The sequence below is a fragment of the Herpailurus yagouaroundi genome, unplaced genomic scaffold, assembly GCF_014898765.1.
Source record: "Herpailurus yagouaroundi ecotype Mexico unplaced genomic scaffold, PumYag 100, whole genome shotgun sequence".
In the NCBI taxonomy this organism is placed as follows: domain Eukaryota; kingdom Metazoa; phylum Chordata; class Mammalia; order Carnivora; family Felidae; genus Herpailurus; species Herpailurus yagouaroundi.
This window is the reverse complement of record NW_024412391.1, coordinates 35798683-35822274: the sequence shown is the minus strand read 5'-3', so window position 1 is coordinate 35822274 and position 23592 is coordinate 35798683. Positions and strand designations below refer to the sequence as shown.

Below are 23592 nucleotides of genomic sequence, written 5' to 3'. Positions count from 1 at the left end.
CCTACGACAAGATGAGACACGTCCAGTGGATTTATTTGGGCTGGTAGTTTTCCTGCGTGCTATTTTGTGACCAGGAAGAGAAACAAACAACCCAAACTCAGTCCTCCTACACAGGAGAGCCACTTACATTTGTCCTGCAAGGAATCGTGGGGCACTTCTCCCTGAGGACTTTCTTCCAAGTCTCCATAATGCAGAACCTTGTGGTTGGGTGAAAGTCGACAGTACCAAAACTTGTCTGAAGGAAAAAAAAAAAAACACAAATTTATAAGGTAAGTGATTCTGATTTCTAAAAGTATCGACATCCCGGGCGCCTGGGTGGCTCAGTCGGTTAAGTGTCTGACTTCAGCTCAGGTCACGATCTTGCGGTCAGTGAGTTCCAGCCCCGCGTCGGGCTCTGCTGACAGCTCGGAGCCTGGAGGCTGCTTTGGATTCTGTGTCTTTCTCTCTCTCTGCCCATCCCCCACTTGTGCTCTGTCTCTGTCTCTGTCTCTCTCAAAAATAAATAAACACTAAATTTTAAGTCTTCAGGAAGGAAGGAATTCTAGAGCCCTGGGCAATAGGCCTCTTGATTTTGATATTTAGTTAGCACTGTCCTGACTAAAATACATTGGGTAACCACTGGGGAGGTTATTAAATCCTTCAGGCATAATGGCAGCAGGTGTTCTGCGGTGGTGGCTTCCAGAGCGTCATTTCATCAGTATTTATAATGACTATGGGCATCCTTCCCTATCCTCTTAGGTCTGGCAAAAGTGGGGAGGGAAATGTAGAAAAAGCAGCTTTCTTGGAACTCCCCTGCTTCCACTTTCCTCTCCGAGATTTTAAAACTGTTGAGGTAATTTACTTGTGCCACATCTTAGTTGCTATACCGAACCCCCACCCCTGGGGCTAATACATGCAAATTAATCAACAAATGGATTTTTAGGATGCCAGTGATACACATAAGGGGTGGAGTTTATGAGGAAATAACCTAAATGATTCAGAGATTTATCCAAAGAATGAGGATATTCACAATCATCTCCTCTCTAATTCCTAGAGTGTAGTCCTCTGAATAGACATGACTAGAAGGGGATTAAGAGGTGCAGTCTTCCCTTTATGAAATGATTAAGAATGGGGATTTAATGTATGGCACAGGGAACACAATCAGTAGTAGTGTAACAACTGAGTATGGTGACACATGTAACTACACTTACTGTGGTGACCATTTTGTAATATACGAAGTACTGAATCACTATATTGTACACCTGAAACTCAAAAAATAAAAAAAAAATTAAGACAAAAATAAAGAACTAGACATGACCAGGGTCTTAGGACCATACTTACAAATAACTCCCTCAACTTAACTTCCTCTGTGTTCCAAGGTAATAAAAATGAATAAGCCTGAGAGGTAGGGGGGAGGCAAAAACACTTTTTATAGATAAGAAATTTAAATTGTGACAGCAATCTTTGTGAAGCTCTCAAGCAAGGCTGTGCTTAGATGCCTCCTCCTCCAGGAAGCCCTCTCTGATTACTACTGCTGAAGGAACTCTCCTCATCCTCTTGGATGCCCCAGTGTCTTCTTTGATTATTAGTGCCCCCATGTTAAGCATCTTAGTATTTCCCCTTCTTTACCACAAACCCTAGGCAACTTGCCCTCGCAGGTGTACTGCTAACAATGACTGATGGAAGAAGAGGATTCAGGATACTCATGAGCCTGGACAGTGTGAAGCCAGAGCTCTCTAATGACAGCCACTGTCTTCATAATTGCACTGTCCCAATCCCTTGGCACAGTGCCTGGCACATGGGGGTTGCACAGTTGGTGTTGGTTAAATTGATAAATGAGGACCCAAGGGGACTTGGTCAAAATGCTTAAGGCACAAAGCATCTATGATGTTGAAAGCATCTATGACCTGTAAGCCCCTTTGTGCAATGATGCAGTTGGCAAACATGGTGGCCTTGGTCAAGTCACCTCATTACTGTGCCTACAAACATGTATTGCTTTGAAACTGCTCTGACTAGAAAGCTATCACAACATTTTAAAGAAAGGGTTTTTCTATCTAAAATCGCCTTCACTGCAAAGCTTATATTTTAACTAGGACTCTTTTAATAGAAAAGAAAGATTTAAAAATGGAACTAAAAGCCACACAACGAACAAAGAAAATGCCCCAACTTGATCTACAAAAGCAAAACACCTTTGGGATTCCTATCTTCCTCATCTATAAATAGGGTTTGAGAACTCTTGAATGTACTCATAATATGGCAATCCACATTTTTATTTTTATTTTTTATTTTTTTTTTAATTTTTTTTTCAACGTTTATTTATTTTTGGGACAGAAAGAGACAGAGCATGAACAGGGGAGGGGCAGAGAGAGAGGGAGACACAGAATCGGAAACAGGCTCCAGGCTCCGAGCCATCAGCCCAGAGCCTGACGCGGGGCTCGAACTCACGGACCGCGAGATCGTGACCTGGCTGAAGTCGGACGCTTAACCGACTGCGCTACCCAGGCGCCCCGGCAATCCACATTTTTAAAAGAATCTGAACTCTTCTGCAAAAATCTGGGAGGAAAGGAAAAGTTATTTGCTGGCTAGGGAAACATCTGGCGTTGCTCAATTTTCAAAATTATATCCATACATACAACATAGGTCATTTTCCTGGGAGAGTATTTCAAAGGCAGAGAATAAAGTTATTCCCTGAATAATTCACAGTCATTTCAATTAGGCAAACATGTAATCATCAATTTTCCATGAAGAACACATTTGGGAATCGGATTTGTAATTCACAATAGGAACTGTGAATTCCAAGGGAGCAGGCCATGCTTTGGCCGTGAGTAGCAATAGTACTCAGGGGGTGGGGGGCCTGAATGACAGGCTGTGGAGGTTCCTCCTCCCCAAAGGGAACTTTCACCTTGCCTACATAGCCTGCGGTGACTGTCCAAAGCCAGCTGGAGAGATTTTCTACGAAGCTTTCTTCCCCTGATACCTTGGCGGTGCGATTTTTAGCTAAGTGAGCAACTGAAGGGTGACAGAAAGCCAGCAAGGAGTCAGTGAGCTAGCTGTGCACTGGGATATACAGGTCTTATTTAGAATAAGGTCCCAACCGGTTCTTTCCAGGGATCCCTGGCTTCTTAAGCTGGGATAAACTCTAAGGGTAATGGTAGGAACCTAAAGCCCAAGGGCCAGTATGATGCAATCAAAGATCAAAGATCATTCATTCTCAATACACTGGTGAGTGTTAAAAAATTTAAGTGGTATAACCAGATATCTTGTGCAGTAAAATGCACAACTTGTGTTCGTTCGTAAGACTTCAAAAGTTTTTGCTGCATATACTTTCAAGGGAAGTTTACTTATCCAGTGAATATTTGCAGAGTGCCTACAAAACATGCAGCACTCTATTAGGTACAGCACAAAAACTGTTAGGGTGAAAGGCAGACAATGAGAGACAAAGCCAAGAAGCTCTAGGGCAACAGGCTCCCTTAGTTCTTAGTGGCAAATAAGAGAAACATGGTGGAAACACTTGCTTCCCAGGTTTGGGAAGTAGGGACAGGGACTCAGGGACTCTGGCCATACTGCAAGGAAAAATAGGGACAGGCAAGGTCTCTTGTGTAACATATGCTTCGATTCAGAAACGGAGAGTCTGTCAGGGTTCCTGAAGGCCAAGCAACCATCTTTGCAAAGTTGCCGTTGACATCTGCTTAAAAGGAACCCAAAAGGCTACCCAGAATCCCGCCTTAACAATAGCTGGTGCACAACTGACAGAATGTCCTCCTTCCAGGAGGCCTAAATTCTCTTGACTTTTAGGATACCACACTCCTCTAGTTTTCCTCCTTCCTCTGGCTAACTCCCCTCCTATCCTCTAGAAGTTCCTCTTTCTCAGTCCCCTACTGCAATGGTAGAGAGCAAAAAGATCGGTACCTCACAGACCTAAGTGATTGCTCTGTTGCTCCCCATCAAACAGGAAATCTTGGAAGGATGACAAAATATTGGAAGAGGGGCTGAACTGGCTTGGGGAAGCTGTTTTGACTCATAAACAAATGGGTGGATACTGTGCCAGTATCTTCCTCAGGATAAAGGCTGGGGTCATTAGTTCTGGGAAGGTTTCAAGGCATCATAATGTGTGTGTGTCAGTCTCAAAGGTGGAGCTGCCGTAAAGGACAACAGGGCTGTCAGCTCTGAGCAGCGAACACACCGGCTCATTGCGTGACACGATTTCAGTGTCAGCCGGCAGCAGCAGCTTGATTTGCAGTTTCTTTAATGGTAAGAAAAATGTGTATTTCTTTTCAAAGCCCAGCATGATGTTACTAGTTCCTCAATCCCTCTGGGCAATGAATGAGTGGATTATGTCATTAGAAGCAATTAGCAGGAGGCAGTGAGAACATTATCAAAGATTGTTTACTAGCATTTAAAGAATAAACAGGAGTTAATATAGAGGTCTTCCAGTCAATTATGAGTATTAGCACATTAATAGCCATTTCTTCATTCCCCAAATTCAAAAACTGACAATTTGGAGACAATTTTGTACTTCATTTTCTTGGTCTGTCTCTGTATGTGTGCGTGTGCATGCATGCATGCGTGTGCGTGTATGTGTGTGTGTGTGTGTGTGTGTGTGTGTGTGTGTGTGAAGGATGAGAGGAAAGCTGGTTTCAGAGCTCACAAGCCTGCTAAGAAGGTCTCCAGGGCTGATTAAAGCTATTCCCAATGTCACATAGATCATTACAGAGCTAATAACCACTGACAACTGTAATTCTTGCAGCACTGCTTGATAGAACTTTCTGTAATGATGGAAATACTCCACAGATCCTTATCCAATAATAAGAAAAGAAGAATTAAATTTTATTAAATTTCAATTAAATTAGCCATAGGTAGCTTTATCCAACAGTACGACTGATCATCTGTCTTCATCATCAAGGCTGGAGACATGTTTGGGGCTGGCCAGTAGGACCGTAGGGGAGGTGAGCAAGCTGAATAATAGCTACCACTGTTGAAAGTGAAATGCTGGGCAGTTCAGTGAGGTGCAGGTCAGCTCTGGCATGGACTCAGGGTGACATCTTTGCCTTGGGTGCAAAGCCCCCAGTTGGCTGGTGACTGCTGGCACAGGGAATCCTGAGAGACCTGTGTTTGGGAAGCAGGTGGCCTTTACTAGAATAAATTTTTAGAGCACTTCCCTTAGGATTTTGGAGCTTTCTCAGGTTAACCTAACATGTGCAACATCTTCAATGTGTTCAGGTCTTCCTCCTGCCTAGGCTTGAAGGTTTCCAAGTCACAAAACACGAGGGACTTCAGCAATGCTTTTAAAGGGAAATGGTGATGAGATACAAGATTCCTCTGTTGGTCCAGTAAAGGAGGACAATGAATATAGATACAGACAAAGGTCATCCTGCTTTTCAAATCTTCCTCATTTCACCAATCTCCAGAAAGAGACAGGTGTTTTGATTCAGAATTCTGCCTCCCTGGAGACTGCTGTCTCCTTTCACAACAGAAGATGACTCCAGAGCCCCAAATCCTCTTAAAGATGGTTTGGCCTAATCTGCACTTTGGAATCAAACAGACCTGGGCTATGCACCCGGCCCTCACACATCATCCAAGTGGCCTTGGCCGAATTATAAGAACCTTAGGGATCCCTGTTCTTCTTTTGTTAAGTAATGTTAATAATTATATGAGTAAAACATATATAAGATATCCACTTATGCACCTTTCACAGATCTGGCTCACAAATATTAGTATCTTCCTGTTCTTCCAGTTAATGGTAACCCTCCTGTCTACTACTGGTCCCTCCACCGTTCGAGAACAATGATTATCTGTTATTCTGATCTGCAGGAATGTGCTCTGTCCCTGAAAATCAATTGGATTTTCTTCCTTTGAAAATATGCTTTTATTTTCCCCTTTTTGTTAGAAAAACAAGTTATGATAAGGCTTAATTAAGCCTTAAAAGAAAATTTCAATCAAGGACAGTGGAAGAAATAGCCTGCTCCTACAGGGGTTCTGTGCATGAATAGACCACTTGCCGCTAGGTTTTCTGGGTGAGCTAAAAGACCAACGTAAGGTATATCACCCTTGGCAGCAGTGCGGAAGTCTGCCAATTCCTTGGTGGGAGGACATGTTTTGGTCACTCCTGAGCTCCAAATTAAGTTTGTCATGTTAGCGCTTAGAGAAGGGATGCTGGCCAACAAAATGGACAGTGTTTTCAATGAGAAGCAAAAGTTTCATGTTGTCATTTCTTGAAATGACACAACAATGTGTAGCCCTGGGCTCTTGGCAAGACGATGCAACATGAGTGATTCTGAAAGCCCCTAATCTCTATCTCTGAAATCGAAGGAAAATAGGGAGCAGTTTCTGATCCTGCAGATTCTCATGATGCCAATAATGGCCCTAACATAAACAACCTCTGGAGTTTCATCTGAACTGTCTCCTACAGAAGCAAGGCAATCTCTCTCATTGTGAAGCAGTCTGAACAAGAGTCTTCCATACTCTGTGGTAGGAAGAGAATGGCGTGAGGTTGGCATGTGATATCCATTGCCAATCTACCATCTGTGTTTAAAAACCTATATTCTGAGGATCTACAAGCTAAAATTAATGATAACTATCACTAATGAATGTTTGACAATGTGTAAAACACTACACTGAGTGCTACAGATGCAGGATTTTATTTAACCCTTATAACTGTTAGATGTAAAACCATCATCCTTTGACAGATGAGGAAATAGGAACGTAGAGCGATCTAGAGGGTTTCCCAAGACTACCCAGCTAGTGAGTGGGGAAGCAGGCACAAGAATACAGCTTGATGTGTTTCACATGATTTACTGCGGTTCTAAAGTGGTCAGAATTCCAGGAAACCCAGATTTGTGAATATCTTCATCAGTCTAACCAAGTAGCAGAGCTGTGACTGAGGCAGGTAGAATTATGGGTAGGTATTAACGCAGGTCTTCTGGTCAAACAGTGTGGTAAAGGACTCTGTCTGCTTCTCCACTTTCCAGTTTTGTGGGACAAAAAACTCTTTCATATTTTCCCCTGTAAAGTTAATACTTGAATCAACTCATCTATATCCAAATCACTGTTGGACAAGTTTCAAGGGAGTGCAGCCGCCATTCCTTCACCGCGTGTTTGCTCTTTAAGCTGTGACGCCACATGGCTGCTCCCCTCTGAGAGCTCCTCTGGAAGTACACCTCTTTCAAAGGATTAAAATGATTTTACATCATATCCTCATTAATCTGTGTAAATCTAAATGGACTGTTTTGATGGGATGATAGGAAACCAATTTCAGCACAGTCTGCTTTGAATCCCTACTTTTAAGCACACAGACCTAGTCATCAGACTAGGATCTCGTGCTGAATGTGGATCTTGTGCTTAAATCCATTTACCAAACACCAAAAGGCCTTCCTTTCTGCACCCAGAAGGATGATTTTATATTAAACACAGATGGGCAGGCTCCCTAGGGAGCTTAACTAATGAATTTATAATCTAGGTGCTAATATTTCTTCGTTCATTAGGTAAGTCATTTTTAGAAAACTGGACAAATTTTCAGATAACAGACTAACACCTCTTTAGCCAAAAAACTGTCATTATTATATCTAGAAACAGGATTATTCTAGAGTCCACTAGAATAATTTCACCCTAAAAAGGGAAGACTCATGGCAAAGTAGACTGGAAGGTTAAGTTGACTTCTCTGAATTAAGTTCTGGAGGATCCTAGCTGAACGTCAGTGGAGGCATTGGACGGTTTGTGTCCATGTGCCACTTCTCCCCTCCTCCTCCCACTTCTATGTCCTTTGCCCAAGCTGAGTACATAAAAGCTTTATAAATCATCTTATGGGAGCATATGTCCTCACTATTGAGTTTTTCAAAGGTGATGAAGAGATCAGGTATGGAATTGACTTTCTGGCTAACTGGGCTAAGAGATCATCTAGTCCTATTCTCTCACTTATTAGATAAGAAACTGTAGCCCTGAGAGGTCATGTGTCTGCCTAAAGGCACCCAGCTGGTTACTTAGAGTTGGGAAGCCTAGAATTAAGTCTACTCACTACCAGCTCATTGCTCTTTTCCTACACCATCTCCCCGAAGAGTAGGAGCTACCCTTTGTTTAAGAGCTACATTCATGATCACCCTCCCTCCTTACGCTAACTTCAGGATACAGGCCTTGTTAGCTCCATTTCAGATGGAGAAACTGCCCACAGTCATGGAGCTGGTCAGGGGAAGAGGCAGGACTGTGCCCATTTCATCTGGCTCCGGGTCTCCTGTCCTCACCACCATGCCACATTACCTTCCTGGAATAGGAAGATGTCCAATGCAAGGAATGCGGTGAGAAAGATGTCAATGCAAGAAATGCCCTCTTCCACTGCTCTCCCAAAGTGAGCCTTTCTTAGCACCAGCTGCATCTCAGCCCTTATTATTATTCTGCCCATTGTCCTCTCCCCTGAGGCCCCCTTTGAAGCTCACTGCCATAGCTTTTCAGTCTCTGGGAACAACCTGAATTTTCATTCCTCAAGGAAGTTCCACCGTTGGAAGTTCTCTAATATGATTTTTAATGGTAATATTCGAAATAGTTTGAATTTACTCAACATTCAGCACAAAGGCCATTTAAGTAAAGGGCCAGGGGGATGGGCTCAGCAAAAACATGAAATAATGTTTGTCATTAGTGGGTGAGCTCTGTGTCTGAGCAGAACATCCACTGAGTTTCAAAAAGATCTGCCAGAGTTTCTCCTGGGTCGTAACTGGTGTCTGTTCTTCGTATAACTGTTAATTCTGATGCTTGTTCCTGGCTGTCCCTCAATCTCTTCACCTCTCCCCAGATCTTATTTTCCAGTTTTACTTTCTGTTTGTTTGTAGGGAATATGATAGGAGTACTTTGACTTTTCAGTCAGCAGCCTGTCAAAAGAAAAAGAAAGCAAATAGTGGGACTTCACTTCCCTAAAAACAGCTGGAAGTGCTTCCCACCTATGGGAACTACTCTAATGGCACCCATTTTGACAAGATATTTTTGGATTAAAATTCGTCGAGACAATTCTTGCAAGAATTGTCAATAGAAGTTCTTCTTGCAAGATTATCAAAACTGATTCTATCCCATCTGGGTTCACTGTTACCTGCATCTGCAAATAAAGTAATTTATACCTAGAAGAGAATCAGTATTGGGATTTGGGAATAAGGGCCATCCATGCTGAAAGTTTCAAGATCAAACCCAACACTAGGTGCCAGCTCTCCTGACAGCAGAGTGAGTCATTAAAAATAAGGGCCATAGGGTTGCTAGAGTATGAATCCTTGCTCTTCTGCAAGTTGCTCTTTGAGCCAGTTACTTACTTAAGTTACTTACTCCTCAGTGCCTTAGTTTCCTTATCTGTGAACTGGGCATAATCACAGGATTACCTATGGTTACCATGAGAATGAAATGCATTAAAATAAGAGCCTGGCACATGGTAAGTGCTCAGTACATGTTAGTTGTTCTTGAACAACAGTTCCATGGGTGTTCTGGTAATTCTTTGATTCTCTCTGGGTATGCATGAGTAGTCAAATCTTACCTGGACTGCTATTCTTGTTCTGAGTACAATGCTGCATAGCCTACTTGTAAACTAGCACCCGTGCCCTGTGATACCCCATGGAGTGGGCCACGGTTCACCCTAGCTGAGGGTGGAGTGGTCCCAAACACAGTACCTTGCCTCCGTCGGCAGTTGAGTTTCCTAAAGCAGGTCCCTTCCACAAGGCGGTTCAGGCGTTGCTGTTTGATCAGCTCCAAGATTTCTGGCTGAATCTTCTCCTTTAGTTCCCTGTGAAGGACAAACATATATTCCATAGCATACCTTGAGAACAGCGGTTGGTTGAAAGGACATCATGGGCATGGCTTTCCAAGAGCTTTCCGTGGTTTTAAATGCTTACCAAACATTTAAAGAAGAGTTAATACCTATTCTTTTGAAGCTGTTCCAAAAGGTAGAAATGGAAGGAAAACTTCCAAAGTCATCCTATGAGGCTTGATTCCAAAACCAGACAAAGACCTCACTAAAAAGGAGAATTACAGACCAATTTCCCTGATGAACATGGATGCAAAAATTCTCAACAAGATACTAGCAAATCGAATCCAACAGTACATTAAAAGAATTATTCACCATGATCAAATGGGATTTATTTCTGGGCTGCAGGGCTGGTTCAATATGTGCAAATCAATCAATGTGATACACTACATTAATAAAAGAAAGGAAAAGAACCACATGATCTGCTCAATAGATGCAGAAAAAGCTTTTGACAAGATACAGCATCCTTTCTTGACAAAAACCCTCAAGAAAGCAGGGAAAGAAGGAACATATCTCAACATCATAAAGGCCACATATGAAAGACCCACAGCTAATATCATCCTCAATGGGGAAAAACTGAGTTTTCCCCTTAAGATCAGGAACACGACAGGGATGTCCACTCTCACCACTGTTGTGTAACATAGTATTGGAAGTCCTGGCCTCAGCAATCAGACAACAAGAAAAAATAAAAGGCATACAAATGGGCAAGGAAGAAGTCAAACTTTCACTCTTTGCAGACAACATGATATTCTATGTGGGAAACTAAAAGACTAGACCAAAAAACTGCTAGAACTGATACATGAATTCAGCAAAGTCACAGGATATAAAATCAACATACAGAAATCATTTTGCATTTCTATATAACAATAATGAAGTAGTAGAAAGAGAAATCAAGGAATCGATCTCATTTACAATTGTACCAAAACTGTAAGATACCTAGGAATAAATCTAACCAAAGAGGTAAAAGATCTATCTCCTGAAAACTATAGAAAGTTTATGAAAGAAACCGAAGAAGACACAAAAGAAATGGAAAAACATTTCATGCTCACAGATTGGAAGGACACATGTTATTAAAACGTCTATACTACCCAAAGCAATCCACACATTCAGTGCAATCCCTATCAAAATAACACCAGAATTTTTCACAGAGCTAGAACAAACAATCCTGAAATTTGTATGGAACCACAAAAGACCCCAGATAGCCAAAGTAATGTTGAAAAAGAAAACCAAAGCTGGGGACATTACAATTCCAGACTTCAACCTGTATTACAAAGCTGTAATCATCAAGACAGTATGGTACTAGCACAAAAACAGACACATAGATCAGTGGAACAGAATGGAGAACCCAGAAATGGACCCATAAATGTATGGCCACTAATCTTTGACAAAACAGGAAAGAGTATCCAATGGAAAAAAGACAGTCTCTTCAGCAAATGGTGCTGGGAAAACTGGATAGTGACTTGCAGAAGAATGAACCTGGACCACCTTATTACATCATATACAAAAATAAACTCAAAATGGGTGAAAGACCTAAATGTAAGACAGGAAGCCACCAAAATCCCAGCGGAGAAAACAGGCAACAACCTCTTTGACCTCGCTTGCAGCAACTTCTTACTAGACATGTCTCTGGAGGCAAGGGAAATAAAAACAAAAATGAACTATTGGGACCTCATCAAGATAAAAAGCTACTACACAGAAAAGGAAACAATCAACAAAACTAAAAGGAAACTGACAGAGAGAAGATATTTGCAAAGGACATATCAGATAAAGGGTTAGTATCCAAAATCTACAAAGAACTTACCAAACTTGACAGCCAAAACACAATCCAGTGAAGAAATGGGCAGAAGACATGAATAAATGCTTTTCCAAAGAAGATATCCAGATGGCTGACAGATGTATGAAAAGATGCTCGACATCACTCATCATCAGGGAAATACAAATCAAAACCAACTGAGATACCACCTCACACCTCTCAGAATGACTAAGATTAACAACTCAGGAAACAACATACGTTGGTGAGAATGTGGAGAAAGGGGAACACTTTTGCATTTGGTGGGAATGCAAACTGGTGTAGCCACTCTGGAAAATAGTATGGAGCTTCCTCAAAAAATTAAAAATAGAACCACCCTATGATCCAGGAATTGCACTACTAAGAATTTATCCAAAGAATGCAAAAAAGTGATTCAAATGGGCACATGCACCCCAATGTTTATAGCAGTGCCATCAACAATAGTCAAAGTATGGAAAGAGCCCAAATGTCCATCAACTGATGAATGGATAAAGAAGATGTGGCGCGCGCGTGCGCACACACACACACACACACACACACAATGGAATACTACTCAACGATAAAAAAGAATGAAATCTTGCCATTTGCAACAATGTGGATGACACTAGAGTATATTATGCTAAGCAAAATAAGTCAGTCAGAGAAAGACATATCAAATGATTTAACTCATATGTGAAATTAAAGAAGCAAAACAGATGAACATAGAGGAAGGAAAAAAAAATAAAAACAGAGAGGGAGGCAAACCATAAGAGACTCTTAAATACAGAGAACAAACTAAGGGTCGTTAGAGGGGAAGTTGGTGGGGGATGGGCTAAATGGGTGATGGGCATTTAGGAGGGTGTTTGCTGGGATAAGCACTGGGTATCATATATATGAGATGAATCACTAAATTCTACTCCTGAAACCAATACCATACTATATGTTAACTAACTTGAATTTAGATAAAAATAAAATAAAGTAAGAAACAAAAAGAAAAAGAAAGGGCATTATGGGCAGATGGGGCAGGGAAGTGCAAGTTGCATCTTTCCACGACCATCCCACTACCTCCCAAGTTGGTGCTTTAGAGAATTATTTATTAAGAGTTAGTGGATGGGGTTATCTGTTATAACAACACTATAGATTCTCTGACATTTACAGAATACCCACAAAAGCACCAGCCGCTTCAGTGACATTTTTCTAGACCAAAGTCTCCCGAGAAATTTCTTCCATTTCACAAGTCATAGATATAAATGCATGCAGAAACTCACTAGACTCTGCCAAGACAATAAATATTTGGTCACATTTCCCCCCTACAGCAGGTAAACTCATAGACTACACCTATGATCCGACCAAATAGCATTACTGGTCAGCCCTGTAATTACTAATTCCACAGCAAACACTATATCCTGGGCAAACCACAGGCATTCCGTTCTGTCTCACAGATGGGAAAAACACATCGCCCCAGACTCCAGCCTACAGAGATTGGGATAATCATGGGATAAATTAAGGATTATTTGCATCTGGTGTAGGGCTAATATAAAGTTGTTTTAGATGTACTATGCCATAAAGAGATCAGAATAGAGTACAATGGCTTCTAAATCTTTCTTTAAAGAGCATAATTTTTTATCATGTGAAATTTTATGTAGCACCCTAGTGTTTGAGTCTGGTAAAGCTAGAGCTATTCTAGCTGATGCTGGTAAGGAAGAACCCTCAGGAGAGGTGAAGTATTGATTTGAACATAGATCTAGAACTCAGAAAACTAGGGTTTCAACCTAAACTCTGCCCATGACTCATTTTTCATGTAGGTCTCAGCTTCCCCATCTGTAAAACGGGGATAAGAATCTTTTCTGGGAAACTGCTGTGACTCACAAGGGACACAGTATGAGTGCAAATGCTCTATAAGCACCGGGCAGGAACACAAGGTATTACTGAATTTGCTTTGATAATATTCTCTCCTTTCCTCAGGCCACCTCTCCTTGTGGCCATATTTCACTGTAGTCAAGGCTCACATATCTGTCAGCTTCAATTTTAACTCTGGACCTGTTCTGGACTGTAGGCCAGCTGTCTCCACACGGTGGTTGGTTCACGGGTGGGGAAGGCACTCACTCTGGGTAAGTGTCCGCTATGAGCAGCTAGTGTCCTGTCCCATTTTAGCTCATCCCCTTCCTGTTTTCTCTCAGAATAGCTCATGTTTTGGGAATATTTATCAGTATCATTAGTAAATGGGCAGTATTTCCATTTTACAGGTGGAGAAACAGTTCACAGAGGTTACGTGTGGAATAGGGGTACAAACTTAAATCTTCTGCATACAAACTGCTCCTATTTATATGTGAGAAAAAGAGAATTAACAAGTTACATCAGGGTGCCTGGGTGGCTCAGTGAGTTAAGTGTCTGACTCTTGGTCATGGCTCAGGTCATGATCTCACAATTCGTGGGTTTGAGTCCTACAAAGGGCTCTGCACTGGCAGTGTGGAGACTGCTTGGGATTCTCTCTCTCTCTTTCCTTCTCTCTCTGTCCCTTCCCCACTTATGCTGTCCCTGTCTCTCTCAAAATAAATAAATAAACTTAGAAAAAAATTTAAAAAGTTACATCAAAGGATCTGGCCATTATCTAATGGGGTATGCCAGTACACTCTGCTAATACATATTTTAAACTCAAATGGCTTCAAATCTCTTGTCATTTGATACTGTTCCAATTGAGCATTTATAAAGCATAATATGGAGATTCATCCCTAATAATACAGCTTGGTATATTTATAAAGCTGTTCCTGTGCAGGCCTCCAGGGTCTCATCTCAGGCTTTCAGATCACTAAAGCTATTTATTATCAATGCTCAGCTTTTGTAAAATGGACTTAGTATATTGCAGCTTTGATGAACCCTGCTCTGAATGGGAGAAGAAGGTAGGGGAATTGCCAGGGCAGTCACACACAACAATAAATCACTGCTCCTGACTTCCAAGTCAGGGCGATGGGGCAGAGAGGACAAGACTGTACTGCGGGATGAAGAAATCACTGGAGAGAGGGTTTGGGAATTTCTCTGATTCTTAGGTTAAGATGTATCTTTAGAGAATAGTTTTGGTAGGCTAAAACTCAATTATTAAAAAAAAAAAGGAGATAAAGATGCAGAGAAGAGGACTAAAGGAGGAAATAAGTGAAAGTACTTCCGAGTAATTTTAGTTGATGATTTATGACATCTTAGTGTGAGCCCCAGATGTGCTCATCGTGACACATTCCATTATGGAACCAGCCCCGGGAGACAGACCACTGGAATGAGTGAATCTGCTGCTGCAAGAGTTAGCCTTTCCTTATTATGAACCCCAAAGGCCTCCAAAACATGCCTGGACAATGAGAAAAAGGGGACAACTTTTCTGTTTTCTAAGTGATTTTCCTCTTCTTTCTGTGCAAATGGGACTCAGTTGCTATAAAATTCACTCAAACTAGGAAAACATAGGTAAAACCTACATGGTGTGTCTGTGGATGAGATTTGACCTCAGAATAATCCAGGCAATAACACCACGGGCTAGATTGGGGTTTGAAATTCTCAGCTTGGGGTCAATGAGGCCAAGGTCATGGGTTCACTGCCTTTGCTTTGATAGATACCCTTCTTATTCTATTTAAAGGCCTTGTAAATAAATACAGGAAGGATGATTAAAGGGGGTAGGTTAAATGAATGTGTGAAGGACAATTCCAAGTCCAGCATGTTTCTGGAAGAGGATCCCAGGTATGAGTCCAGTGAGGCTAGCACCATATACAGAAGACAGACGCACCACTAGACTGGTGCGATGCCCCCCTGCACCTGTGGTCTGCCCTACTGAGCTGCTACTCAGCGCTCACCTGCAGTAGAGGTTGGCTCACTTTTTCGGTAAAAGGCCAGGTAGTAAATATTTCAGGCTCCATGGGCCATATACTGTCTGGCAACTACTCAGCTCTGCCATAGCAAAGTGAAAGCTGTCGTCAGTATGTAAACACACGAATGTGGCTGTGTTCCAGTGAAACTGCATTTACAGAAACAGAGAGTGACTGTGACTTGGCCCAAGAGCCATCTATGCTTTGCTGACCCCTGATCTAACATGGCTCTGTGAAGACTTTGGGTGGGTTGAATGACAGTGTCTGTTTCATGGAAATTGATCTGTCTGTGTTGACACTGGAGGGCCTCCAAATGCAGTCTTTGTACTTCCTCTGCTCTTTATATTACAGACTCAGGACTTTAAATAGCAACTTTATGCTGACAACTTCCCAAATTTGTATTTCCAACCTGGACCTTTCCGTTCAACTCCAGATTCATCAACCCAACTGCCTATTTGGATGTCTCACAGACACCTCAAACTTGACAGGTCCAAAGCTGAACTCCTGACCCCCTGTGCTAACATCTTCCACTCTATCCTTTAGTTGTTCAGCCCAAACAAAACCCTGAGCTCATCCTCAACACCTCTCTTTCTCTTACACCCCACATCCAATCAATCAGGAAATACCTTTCTTATCTTCAAAATCTATCTAATCTATATCATTTTGTTCTTGGATTATTTAAGTAACTTCCTTACTGATCTCTCTGTTTCCAAACTTGCCTCCCTGGAGTCCATTCCCAATATAGTAAGCAAGAGGGATAATTTAGAAACCCACGTCAGAGCATGCCAATCTTCTGCTCAAAACCCTCCAATGGCTCCCCAGCAAGGCCCTCCATATCAACTTCCAGCCTCTTCTCTGGCCTTACTTCCTATTGTTCTCCCCCTTGCTTACTCTTTTCTAGCCACTCTGGCCTTCTTTATTGAGCACCCAGACCTACTCCTACCTCAGGGCCTTTGTACTGTTGGTTCTCTCTGCTGTATTCTTCTCCTAAATGCACACATAGCCTGCTCCCTTAAACATCTTTACTAAAATGCTACCATCCCAACTAGAGGGATCTACTCTGACCACATTATTTAAAACTTCCAGCTCTCCATTCCCATGGTCTTTATCCTCTTTTAACATGCTATCTTATTTACTGTGTTTATTGTCTGTTTCTCTCCACAACAATACAATCACAATAGGGTGAGAATTGAGTCCTCTTTACTGCTGAATCACCAACACATAGAACAGCATGTGGCAGGCATTTGATAAGTATTTGTCAAGTGCACTGAACACTGAAAATTGTGTAACTGACCAGACCATTCTACCGGCACTGGTTAAGAGAAAGCATTGAGCAAAGCTTGTGGCCAGTCTTTAGTGAGGAGGCAGATATGCAGGATAGGCATTGGCCTTATTTCCGGCTCTGTTTGATTTTACTTTTTCTTTCTTACCTATACTTCTCCTGTACCTTCCGAGATAAGGCAGGGGAGGCACATACAAAGACATTCATAGTGTCAGTTTTATCATTTACATTTCAACAGTGTGACCACATGTTCAATTCTGGTTACCAGCTAATGGGTAAGAGTGAACATTTCTCTTAGTGGATATTATGTGCCAGGCATATGCTAAATGCTTTTAAAGAACTAGGTCATGCACATAACGATGCAACAATGTATACGCTTTAATCATCTTCCTTTTTAGACATTAACAACAGCAGGCTTAGGATGGGTTACGTAACTTGTCTACAGAGCCATATTGGTAGGTGGTGGCCTTGGAGTCAGATTCCAGATCTGTTAGCTGCCTGGGTGTGGATCTGCTACCTTTTGCTACTATGCTTCATTGGTGTTTATCCTTGCCTCTCTTCTCCCCAATGTAGTGTTAAATGACCTATTTTTGGACTATTCAAGCTTTTTATATCCATTAACTCGGATTAATTGTGTGGATGGACTTATTGTCCCTGTAAAGTCATGCTAAGTGGAGAAAAACAAATATCTCCTCTCTGAAACAATGAGTTAAGAGCTAAGAAATAGAACAGAGCTTCTTCACCCCACTGAATATCTCCCCCAGCCAAATAATTGCTCATACAGGGTGTGCATTTTTCTTCTCGGGAAACATCAACGTTTTATAATAATGGGATGTGTGCCTCAAAGCATCTTTGTGGCACTTAGGTTTGCCACCGTGTTGTGTGCGATAGTCACAGAGGTGACCAGGTGAGGGGGGGGCGCACTACGGGGGTCAAGAGGCTGGTGAGGGTGTGGCCAGTGGGGTTCAGTCAAGCCCCAGGTAAGTCATTGTCCCAGTCCTCAAAATGAAAAGCTTAAACTGGATGACCTTGAAGGTGCTTTTCAGTTCTAAATTTCTAATATCCTAATCCCTGAGCTTGAGTGAGATGTGTCTCCTCTATGTTCTCATGACAACCCCTACCCGTGCTTCTTCCAACCAAGCCCAGTCTGTGCTAACCCTGCAACCCCAGTTTCACAATCTTGGACAGTGGGAGGTCAAGTGCCTCTGGTTCTCTGCCTGTCCCCATCACCTTGGGCAGAGCTGAGAAGGTAGGAGTCATTTGATACATATTTGTTATGTGAATTAGTGAATGAATACAAACAATCATACATGTGTTGACTTTCTCTCTGTTGACTTGAGTTTGTTCTCCGAGCCATTTTGGCAGCTTTTAGGCTTCCTCCAATCTCACACTGAGTTCTTGTCTAGTTGGTCACTCAACAGACAAAACACCACTGGACGAGAAGCTGGAGGAGGCTGGCTGCCAACTGCCCATCTCAGAGGCCAGGATAATGATCAGGCTGGTTCATGGGCTCCACCCCACTTTAATTGCTATAGTTTCTGACAAGTCTTCATGACTTATTGCAACTATACCAAGAGCTCTAGTGAGCTGCGGTACTTTTCAGTCCTGTGGCCAAATGATGCTGCCAAGGCTACATACATACCCAAGATTTCCTTTATATTTGTATGGCCCCCTTATGTAATAAATGTAAAGATAAGAGCTTCTTGTAACCAAGAGAATACTTCAGAATGTCACGGGCAGAGCCTCAGGAGATAAAGATATGAAGCCAAAAACAGGTGCAAGAGATTCACACTTCACATGTGGTTAACATTTCTACTTAGAATAAAGTCATGGTCAAACATTAATTAGAATCCCTCGGCCTCAACTGAAGTAGTCTCTTAAAGTCTCCCTTTAGGCTTTAATAATTGGTGTCAAAAAATAAGTTTCCTCGTGTTTACACATCCGCTGAAACAAACCTTATGAAATCCAACATTTCAGGACTGTAGGCCCTGGGATGGGGTGAGGCAGAATTGTAGCCCTCTGCAAATAAGAAACTGTGTCTCTGAGGGGTCAATCATTTATGTGAGGGGCTTTCTTTCTGGTAGGACTAGCTGGACCCTCTGGCTGAGGACCAGTGGCAAAGCCCTGGCAATGCCTGCTGCACAGCGGGCTGGTGCTCAATGCAGGTGTGATTCAAGTCTCACGATGCGAGCCAAAGACCCTCAGGAAGTGCTTCTCTCCCTTGCACCTAAGGTCACCCTCACTAACATCTGCAGTTCTGCTCCACAGTCTCTAACCGTGCTTCTTAGGGCCTGAAAATAAACACATAGTAGACAGCTTGGCTTTTGTCTTTTCAGACCTGTGAACTTTCTTTTTCTTAAAAAATTTTTAAATGTTTATTCATTTTTGAGAGGCAGAGACAGAGTGTGAGTGGGGGAGGGGCAGAGAGAGAAGGGGACACAGAATCTGAAGCAGGTTCCAGGCTTTGAGCTGTCAGCACAGGGGGCGTGAACTCATAGACCACAAGATTATGACCCGAGCTGAAGTCAGACACTCAACCAACTGAGCCACCCAGGCACCCTGACCTGTGAACTTTCTTAAACCTCGTCTTAGTCTTGCAGTTTGCAAAGGAGCTCTGATGGGGTGGACAGAGCATTGGTTGAGGGATCGGTGGGCTGGAGTTCAAGTCCTGGCTCCTCACCTCTCTGGTCTATACCTGCTCCTTGAATGGGAGTAAGATCTACCTACTTCATATGGATGTGAGGAAATGAAATAGCGGGAGGGGCTGCTTTGCAAACTGCCAAGCATTAAAAAGGCCAAATATTTAAGAGTAAAAGACAGAAAGAGGGGTAGAAAGAAAAAGGATGAGACAGAGACCGAGAGGGTTAATGTCATAATGACACCTATACTGTAGGTTTGCTTCACCAAAAGTTCAGAAGAAGCTGTGTCCAGTCTTCTGCAGGAAGAATGAGAATAAATATCACTTTCCATACCACTCCCTGCCTTTTCTCCTGTTTGCTTCTGTATAAATTATAAGGGTAACAAAACTGACCTGGCTCTTAGAAAAAGACAAGGGAAGATCAATAGGCCAGTTCTAAGAAAAGATGAATCAAAAAAAAAATCCCCAAAACAAAACAGTCTCTGTGTTGGAGGTGCAGAGCATCCCCAAGATAGCGGTATGTGAAACAGCAACTGGTGCTGCAAAGTCCTATAACGAGAGGGCCTGCTTCCTCTCCTTCTCAGGCCTGCAGGCTGATGGGCAAGCAGGTGATGCACGATGCTCTGCCAAGAGGCAAAGCTGAGGGGGCAGGGAGAAGTGGATCTCTCTCTTCCTCTCAATCTGTCTCTTCCACCCAGGACTTCAGTGTTCATATTGCCCGGATTATCAGTGGCCCTTGCTCTTGTCAATCAAAGGGACCTACCGAGAATAGCTACACAGGCAAAAAAATTTTGTCCCGGGTGTTAGGAAAGGTCCCCCCCCCACTTTCGACTGTGAATTCTCAGAGGACTCGTCAGTCACCAGGCCACTTCCTGGTTTTGGTCCTGCTGCCAACACTGTGCCCGCCTTCCCCTCAGCCGGCCCTGCCTAGCCTTCCTTCCTCAGAGAGCTGCTGAGACTTGAGGAACCCAACTGACATTGCCTGGAGTGTCTTTTGTTGGCATTCTGTAAGGATCTCACAACACAGCCCACAACAGGCCTTCAGACCAGAAGTGTTGGGTCAGAGCCTGCGAGGAGACAGAGGACAGCGGTTACTTACAAAATCGGGCGAGACTGGAAATCTTCCTGGTTCATCCTCTCAGACTGGCGGATTTTCAGGATCTCGGTGTAGCTCAGGTTCTGCAGTTTGCACTTGAACTGATCCAGGGAGCTAGGCTTGGTTGTGAGAGCTCTCATAACCTGCTCCTTCACCACCTGCATTACCTGTAGATGAAAGAAAGACCATAATTTTCCTGGGGGCTGTCCTTGCCCATTGGAAAAAATCTTCCAGAGATAATGGCTCCCTACCTCCCTGCCTCCCTTGACTTGCACTCTCTGCCCAAACCTTGAGAGTGCTTTTCCAAAGAGTAGACTACCATGATGTACATCTTCAACTTTGTCTTGTACCTGTAGAACCACAAGGAAGGAGACGGATGGACTAACTTGGGGTTGGGGATGAGAGGCCTGGCCGGGAGGAGTGGTCCATTTGCTCGATATATTACATGTCTGTGCTGAAGCCAACACCACAGACAATGCAAACTTGAAAAGCAAAAGAAGTCCAAGCAGCAGTGAGGACTCTGCATTACCGTTATTTTTTCTGGAAGAATATCACTGAGACACAATCAACTGTGGAAGTTTGGTTGGCACCGGTTCAAATGAACGTGAAACGATACCCACACTCGCCCCTCCCAGAATGCTTTCTCCATGTAGTTAAGGCCTGAGTGTTCATACAAATGAGGGATTTGAAAATGCACACGTGCCTTCTTGAGCCAGGCACAAAAAAAAAAAAAAAAAAAAAAAAGTCTATTAAATAGAACAGACATATCCCACTGGAAGCCTCAAGAAAAAAAGAATATGGTAATGTGCTATCCAGCCCACAAGGAGGCAATTAAACATTGCCTCCATTAATGTGGATTCATCTTCATCAGAATTTATAAAGCAGGGAAAGACTAGCGAACACAGAGGCATCCAAGACACTTGCAGTAATCTCCCTGCTTCTTTTTTTATCCTCTACTGCAAATGAAAACAATTGTTACCATTGACAAGGTAGTTACTATGTGCCAGATACTATGCTGGTGCATTATATATGTTCTCTCTCTTAATCCACTCAAATTTATGAGTTAGATGTGATCATCATTCTACTTAGATATAAAGAAACTGAGGCTTTGAAATATTCAGTAACCAGTTCAAAATCCTCTGACTGGTTGGTGGTGGATGAGTTGGGATTTGAACCCTATGGTGTGAACACTCTACTACACTGCCAATCATGCCACCATCCTTGGGGTCAATAGGTAACTTAAAAATACGAAAAAAAAATCACAAATGCAACTCAATTCTATGCTAGATTTTGTACCAGGCACATTTTTTATTCATCATCTCATTTAATCTTCCTTCCAATCCAGCAGAATAGGTGTTATTACCACTCCTTTAAAGATGAAGAAACTGAGACTGAATGATGGAGGACTTATCCAAGGCTACACATATCTAGCCTTCAATGGCACCAACCAGTCCAGTATGGTGCATACAGCAGGCACTTGGTGGTGAACAGCCCTGGGGTGCCATGTGTGTGCCTTCATCACTATGAATGTGATCCCAGTATATTCCTTATGGCTTCTGATCAGTTCTTTGTTGAATAAGTGATGCATGATAGGTACTTGGTAATTGCTCACTGACTAGTCCTACACCAAGATGACATTTTGATGAAGTTTTATTGTAATAGAGGTAACAGTTTTACAGCATGGAAAAGATTGTGGCAAACCTGAACTTCCAAATGTGCCTGAGTGCTAGGTGGTGGGAGAATCTCACCGCCTTAGAAAATACTACGCAGCTAAAATGTCCTCTAAACACTTAACAGCTCCTTGTACTTGCTGAGCTTTTTGATGGTGTGGGTTTCTAAGCAATCTGCTCAGGTTTCTTTCTCCAAATATATGTCTCTCTTATAGCTGTCCTGTCCACATAAGGACCCGTTCAGTGACCTACAGGGGTCTAGAGGACACTGGGAGGTAGCATATCCTCCTTGATATTGGAACTAAACTGGCCTTCAGGAAAACCTGGGGGCTTCCCAGTAGAAGTCAGGTGACCTCAACGACATGAGTCCCCTACCTCAGGTATGCCAGGTGTCCTTACTCTTTACTCATCTGCTGACCCACTGCTTTTAGTGCCCCCATGTTCCAGGGATCCCAGGTCAGGCATATTTTCCTTTAGTCAATTGAAAATGGCTGAACTGAAGAGAAGATGAGTCATAGGTGACAGGAATAAAAACAAATCTATCTATTTTTCAAGTGATATCAACTCTCACTTTTCCTTATATGCTTCTGACATTTAGGAACCCAAGTTCACAATGAGAAGAACCTCCATTAGGTAACATATTTGCATTTTCAGGAGGACTTTCTGGGAGGTAGTGTCTTATCACAAAATGGCAGGAAATTTCAGGAAACTACAGAAGAAAACTTGGAGGATGACAGATCTCTGTCATGTAGTCATGAATCTGCTTTATCCCGTAGGCACCACAGAGGTCCTGTGTGCCACAGCTGCCCTATGAAGGGGAGGGGTGGTTGCTGGTGACAGCAGTGGTTTAAAGACATGAAGGCAACTGTCCTTTTTTTTTAATATGAAATTTACTGTCAAATTGGTTTCCATACAACACCCAGTGTTCATCTCAACAGGTGCCCTCCTCAATGCCCATCACCCACCCACCCTTCCCTCCCACTCCCCATCAACCCTCAGTTTATTCTCATCCTTTTGGACTCTGATTCATGAATGTTTCTAGGACCATGGCTGGGTCATGCAGTCTAACTCCACTGGTTACCAGCTTACCATAAAGCAGAAAATATTGATTTGAAGCAATTATTACAAAGTTGCATGAGAAGCATTACTTACAAAGTCAATACAACAAACATCCCGGAATACTCATCATGTGTCTATACTGGGTGAGGCACTAGGAATTCAAAGATGAATAAGGTATGGCCCTTGCCTTCTGTGAACTAACAGTGTAATAAGAGCTAGACATTGGACACAGGCAATAATTGTTACAATAGAAGTGTGGATGTGATAGAGAAGACAGACTGGTGGTCTCTGGTGGCAGACAGGGAGGCATTTCAGAGCAGACATTATATGGGTTTTGCAGGAAGAGTGGGTGTTCAATGCTGTGGGAAGAGATGAATAACCTGAACATAACACCTAATTAACCCCTTTGAGCCTGGGCTGCATCTGAATTGGAGCCAGTTACATAAGCATCGTTTCATGCCCCCAGCATAATGGAATAAAGGAAAA

At 42.6% G+C, this 23592-nt stretch overlaps 1 protein-coding gene across 8 annotated transcripts in view; it reads right to left on the bottom strand.

The window, feature by feature from the left end:
• Positions 1 to 23592, bottom strand: part of ELMO1 (engulfment and cell motility 1) — a 641219-nt gene that overhangs the window by 25505 nt on the left and 592122 nt on the right. For all 8 annotated transcript variants that reach the window (XM_040472227.1, XM_040472225.1, XM_040472231.1 and 5 more), the window contains 3 exons: positions 20381 to 20544; positions 9615 to 9727; positions 128 to 235 (listed from right to left, as the gene is read on the bottom strand). In XM_040472227.1, the coding sequence (XP_040328161.1) occupies positions 128 to 235; positions 9615 to 9727; positions 20381 to 20544 (385 nt within the window). The remainder of the gene's footprint in view (positions 1 to 127; positions 236 to 9614; positions 9728 to 20380; positions 20545 to 23592) is intronic.